Source organism: Ostrinia furnacalis, unplaced genomic scaffold (genome assembly GCF_004193835.3).
Source record: "Ostrinia furnacalis isolate ACB-3 unplaced genomic scaffold, ASM419383v2 OfSCF4655, whole genome shotgun sequence".
Lineage (NCBI taxonomy): Eukaryota > Metazoa > Arthropoda > Insecta > Lepidoptera > Crambidae > Ostrinia > Ostrinia furnacalis.
In genome coordinates this window covers 436,705-442,704 of record NW_021134894.1, presented here as the reverse complement: position 1 = coordinate 442,704, position 6,000 = coordinate 436,705, and the positions used below count along the sequence as shown (strand labels likewise).

The 6,000-nt window shown below is 42.8% G+C and overlaps 1 protein-coding gene across 1 annotated transcript in view; it reads right to left on the bottom strand.

Annotated features, from left to right (window-relative positions):
• Positions 1-318: 318 nt before the first annotated feature.
• The window catches only part of Impbeta11 (importin beta11), a gene marked incomplete at its 3' end in the record, with an annotated part of 31,862 nt that continues 26,180 nt past the window's right edge, over positions 319-6,000 (bottom strand). Inside the window, exons 24-27 of the mRNA XM_028314253.1 lie at positions 4,924-5,085; positions 3,456-3,520; positions 1,883-2,012; positions 319-493 (exon numbers count right to left, since the gene is read on the bottom strand). Coding sequence (XP_028170054.1) covers positions 319-493; positions 1,883-2,012; positions 3,456-3,520; positions 4,924-5,085 — 532 coding nt within the window. The remainder of the gene's footprint in view (positions 494-1,882; positions 2,013-3,455; positions 3,521-4,923; positions 5,086-6,000) is intronic.

The following is a 6,000-nucleotide window of genomic DNA, read 5'->3' as shown; positions in this document are numbered from 1 at the left end:
GTTATTATTATTTATGTATGTATATTTTATGCAGTATAGGTTAGTGTCCGTGACTCTCACTCGGCATGGGGCACACTGAAAACCAGCGTCGTGGCTTCCCTCACCGGGGGCCACGGCATATGCTGAGTGGGGTCCCATTGCGATGGGCATCGCTGTGCGACAGGGTGGCACTGCTTAGTCTACTTGCTCATTCATTGTATGTTTTATGTCACCTCTGTCTTATTTGCTTTTTTTTTTTTTTTCATTTTACCTCTTTTGTCTTTTGTGATGTCCAGGCAATAAATGTTTCTTTCTTTCTAAATAAGAACTTTGTCTCACCTGATGATGCGTAACGGCGCGCAGATCAATCGCGTGGGCGGGATGAGCGGCGGCCAACCGGCGCCGGCGCAGCTCGTGCGGCGAGTCGGGCGGCGGCGCCTGGCCCCAGCGAGCGGCGCCTCCGCGGCCTTCTAGCGGCGACGCCGGTCGCGACCCGGGCGGGGCTACCAGCCCACTGGACATAGAGAATGAGAATTATTTATTTGCTAAAACCATCATCCATTATAGAAACGCACCGAGCGCGGTTTGTATGTGAGCGCGCCAATACGTATGCGGCGCGCACGCACACACTGACAAAATTTATCGTGGATTATCGGGGAGCCAGTCGTAGTTGCGCCGAATTTTGTCAGTGTGTGCGTGCGCGCCGCATTCGTATTGTGGCGCGCTGACATACAAACCGTGCTCGGTGCGTTTCTATGAAGATAACCTACTCATTTCTATTTACTCTGCTAAAACGTAGTCGTCAAAACTACACTCTCGAGCAAATGTATGGGATCATCCTGTGTGATGTATTCATGGTATAGCTATACCTACGCATCTATATTGTATCGAGTGTCGACGCGCTGCGTTTCTTTTCTAAATAAACCAGTCAGTCGCGGACCACCGTGTTATCAATTTGCTCCCGTAGTTAGTACCTATATCGATATACATACACTACATCCTGTTTGTTACAAACGATCGTAAGAACTAAATGACTAATAGAAGATGAATAAAAATGGTACCATTTTAAAGGTAATATTAAATACTTTAAATTGATACCATAGATACATTCATAGGCATTCAGTTCTTAAGATGGCTCGGAACAAAACACAAGGGGGTGATTCCATACTTTTGCTTATAAGTGTAGTACACAGGCCAGCGTTGCCGGTTTAGGACTATTTGTTGAACAACAAAGTCTATTCAACAAAATTACTGCTCGTTCGGCTTCATTTGCTAGTGTATACGCGGCAAAGCCGAGCGGTTTTTTCCACATACACATATTCTATTTTAAAGCCTGGCTAAGCCGATTAGTGCCGGCCAGTTTAAGTGTGTAGCCAACCTTATTCTATGACTTTTATCGCACATTTCTGGTACAGAACAGGAACACTACCGGTCTTCACATAGATGCTGTAAAAGGCGACTAGGAGACAAATACGTAAAACATCAGGCCACCCCAAATAGTCAGCGTGGGGAACGTAGGCTAAATCTCTAGTAAAATAGACAGAGCCGTGCTCTTACACTACTGAACTAGTAGAAACTAACGCCCGTATTCACAAACATTACTATGAGGTCTCACAGTGCGCTTGGACGCACAGGATCACACACGTACCAGTCACAGAGCTCTATTCAACGTTGTGCGTTCGAAGCAAGCATCGTTTAAAAAGATTATGAGACATGTAGAGGCTCCGTAAGAGCAAAATGACGTTTTGTAAGAACTATTTATTAGTCTAAACAAATAAAGAAATTTTGACTTTGACTTTGTTTGTGAATACGGGTGTAAATGACATGTAATGATAACTATGACACTACACTTGGATGATTTTAAATAGGTATACAGTAACATTGAAAATAAACTCTAACTCACTCGACATACGTGCCATTGTCCTCCGTCTTCATGACGTCATTCAACACCTCCGTGAGGTTAAGCAGGATTGCTGGGAACCGTTGTAGCACCGTCGGGTTCTGCGTCGTAAGAAGCGCCGCCAAACCGAGACCTGGATAAGAATCATTTCATTAATTTTGATAAATGATGAAAATCTGTATAATAAAATGCATAATGCGGTTAACTATGTACTGTTAATTATGAAAAATCTACAACGTTAAAATAACGGTATCGTTGTGGCCAATAAGATGCTGTTACCTGTTAGTGACATTGACGTAATGTCAATGTCACGCTAGAATCAAACGTTAGAATAGAGGGACGCGCGGGGACGACTCGCCGCGCTTTTGTGCTAAGTGATGAATTGTATTTAACTTTAAAATAAGGCAGTATAATGTGAAAGTATCCAGTGTTTTTTTATGAGAATAGATCTACTGGCCTCTTATAGTACTGATATACCCACCTTGCTTTTTTAATAACACATATTTCAAAATTACAATCTAGGTCTAAGCGATGTATTTTAGTAATACGTTTTTGAAAATTGACATTTGTCACGTGTTTAAAAATAAATCAAATAAATGTACAACTGTCTTCAACATATTAAGTCGCTATAATAGGTCATCATAAGGTATTTATTAAAATTAAAAATAAGGTTTATTAATTTAGAACTCACCAACAACTTTCCACCTTTCGACCTGCGTGACTAGGTTCATTTTGTCTGTCCAAACGTGTAGAAACCTAAAAATAATACAATTTATCAGTGAACAAGCAAGCATATTATTAAAAACGTAACAATTTTACGGCATCAACAGTATGGGACACTATTTACTAGAATTGAGACGATCAACATGAGCAAAGATTTGTATCTTTATACGCTTTTCGCGTTGATATCTTGCGTAGTTTGACTGACAAGTGCTGTCTCGCTTGCACACATTTAGCTAGAGCGAAGTAGAAATCGAAGTCGGAACAAATAAAGCTTCGACCACACCAACGACAGGTCACGCGACAGGTCATTCGCCTATGATCGCGCCGGCTATGGCGATCTGCACGCATTGGTGTGGTTGAAGAATAAAGCATATTTTGACTTTGAATTTGTCTGTATACGAGTAATACTCAAAGCTCAAGGTCACCCAAAGAGCGATGGAGCGTGCTATGCTCGGAGTTTCCCTGCGTGATCGAATCAGAAATGAGGAGATCCGCAGGAGAACCAGAGTGACGAGAGTGACGTGATGAGTTTTAGTGGCGTGTGAGGCGGGTCGTTACATTCCCTATAATATGGTCGAGTGAAGCGATGGCTGGTTCACACGTCATGTCTGTGAACAGGAGCTGCCTTCGGGGACTGGTCAAGGAAAGATATACCTGACATAAAATATATATGTATCAAAACGCAACAATTAACCTAGAAATTAGCACGGCACTAAATAAATATATTCAAAACTGCCACGCGGTCTCGTGCTACAACGGGAGCGCGTGGTAAGTAACTTGCTTCCGAATGTATTGTAACTTCCTACTTTTTTATATTTTTAAACCGGCAGNGGTTTATTAATTTAGAACTCACCAACAACTTTCCACCTTTCGACCTGCGTGACTAGGTTCATTTTGTCTGTCCAAACGTGTAGAAACCTAAAAATAATACAATTTATCAGTGAACAAGCAAGCATATTATTAAAAACGTAACAATTTTACGGCATCAACAGTATGGGACACTATTTACTAGAATTGAGACGATCAACATGAGCAAAGATTTGTATCTTTATACGCTTTTCGCGTTGATATCTTGCGTAGTTTGACTGACAAGTGCTGTCTCGCTTGCACACATTTAGCTAGAGCGAAGTAGAAATCGAAGTCGGAACAAATAAAGCTTCGACCACACCAACGACAGGTCACGCGACAGGTCATTCGCCTATGATCGCGCCGGCTATGGCGATCTGCACGCATTGGTGTGGTTGAAGAATAAAGCATATTTTGACTTTGAATTTGTCTGTATACGAGTAATACTCAAAGCTCAAGGTCACCCAAAGAGCGATGGAGCGTGCTATGCTCGGAGTTTCCCTGCGTGATCGAATCAGAAATGAGGAGATCCGCAGGAGAACCAGAGTGACGAGAGTGACGTGATGAGTTTTAGTGGCGTGTGAGGCGGGTCGTTACATTCCCTATAATATGGTCGAGTGAAGCGATGGCTGGTTCACACGTCATGTCTGTGAACAGGAGCTGCCTTCGGGGACTGGTCAAGGAAAGATATACCTGACATAAAATATATATGTATCAAAACGCAACAATTAACCTAGAAATTAGCACGGCACTAAATAAATATATTCAAAACTGCCACGCGGTCTCGTGCTACAACGGGAGCGCGTGGTAAGTAACTTGCTTCCGAATGTATTGTAACTTCCTACTTTTTTATATTTTTAAACCGGCAGACAGTGGTGACTGAGTTTGTTGCGGCGCTTTCTTCTCTTAAAGGCGAAAGAATCAACGGGAGCGCGTGGTAAGTAACTTGCTTCCGAATGTATTGTAACTTCCTACTTTTTTATATTTTTAAACCGGCAGACAGTGGTGACTGAGTTTGTTGCGGCGCTTCTTCTCAGCACTTGCCAAATGTTTGTCTCGAAGCGCTGGTAGGGCAAAAAAAGAATGAGACATGTATAGGCTCCTTAAGAGCATTTGACGATTTGCAAGAACTAATTTAATTAGTCTAAACAAATAAAGAAAAATTTTGATTTTGATTGATTTTGATTTTGATTTTGACTGACATAGCCCGCAGAATCGCTAAAATCAAGTGGCAGTGGGCCGGGCACATAGCTCGAAGAGCTGATGGCCGTTGGGGCAGGAAAGTTCTTGAGTGGCGACCACGAGCCGGAAGACGTAGCGTGGGCAGGCCTCCCACTAGGTGGACCGATGATCTGGTGAAGGTCGCGGGAGGTGCCTGGATGCGAGCGGCGCAGGACCGGTCTTTGTGGAAATCCTTGGGGAAGGCCTTTGTCAGTGGACGTCTTTCGGCTGAAACGACGACGAGTAATACTAACCTGGCCAGGACTTTAGCCGGGTCCGAGTCATACTCCACCAGTCCGACTGACGCCTCTTGTATCGCCTTGTAGAATAACTCAGAGGATAGCAGTATCACTCGCGATACTAAACACAGCTGCACTGATAGGACCATTGGGAGGTCATTGGTATCTAGGAGTAAACTGGAACAAATAAGGGTATGTTTAGGGAATATTGATATTTATAATAGACGCTCGTAGGTTTATTTTTCCTATTAGGACGACAGGACCATTGGGAGTTCGTTGCTGAGGTAAGGGGAATTGGCAGTTATAATAGAGGCTCTAAGGTTTGTTTTTGCTTAAACAGCTCCAAGGATAGCAGGATCACTCGCGATACTAAACACAGCTGCACTGATAGGACCATTGGGAGGTCATTGGTGTCTAGGAGTAAACTGCAACAAAGAGTTGAGGTAAGTATAGCGGGCAATCGCCGGGAGGGACTGTGGTAGTGAAGGCTTTGTCCGGAATCCCACAATTCCTTCCCACTTAAGGCGAATGATGGAGCACCGGGGTCTTTTAGTGGGTATGCCTTGTCCTTCTGACTTGGTGAGCCCCACATAACCTACCCTGTCCCCGTAGGGTAGGTATGCAATTCAATGTATTATTCCCCGAAAAAAAAAACGTATAGCGGAATTGGCAGTTGATTTTTTTGCTGGTACTTAAAGGTAAGTTATTTTTTATTTAATTTTATTGGCGTTTATTAAACTTCCGAGAAGATTATTAAGCTGAATAGTTTAAGAGACCGCATTTGCGCGGCGCAGCTACACTGTACGACGCGACAAAAAACGTCAAATTATTCTTTCAGTCATATTTTATGAAGCACAGTTGCTTATTGTGAGAAAATATTTTGATGCGTAGTGCAGTGCACGTAGCGCCGCGCAAATGCAGACCTTAAGACCATAGCCTGAGGAATCCTAATATCTCTGTTACACTCCTCTAACTAAATACGCTTACGGGTATAGGTTTTTACCACAAATTCAGCGGTCGCCGAAGATTAAATTAGCATTTCTCGAATTTCGAATTAGTCACAAAATATGTTATGATTATTAAGTAGTAAGA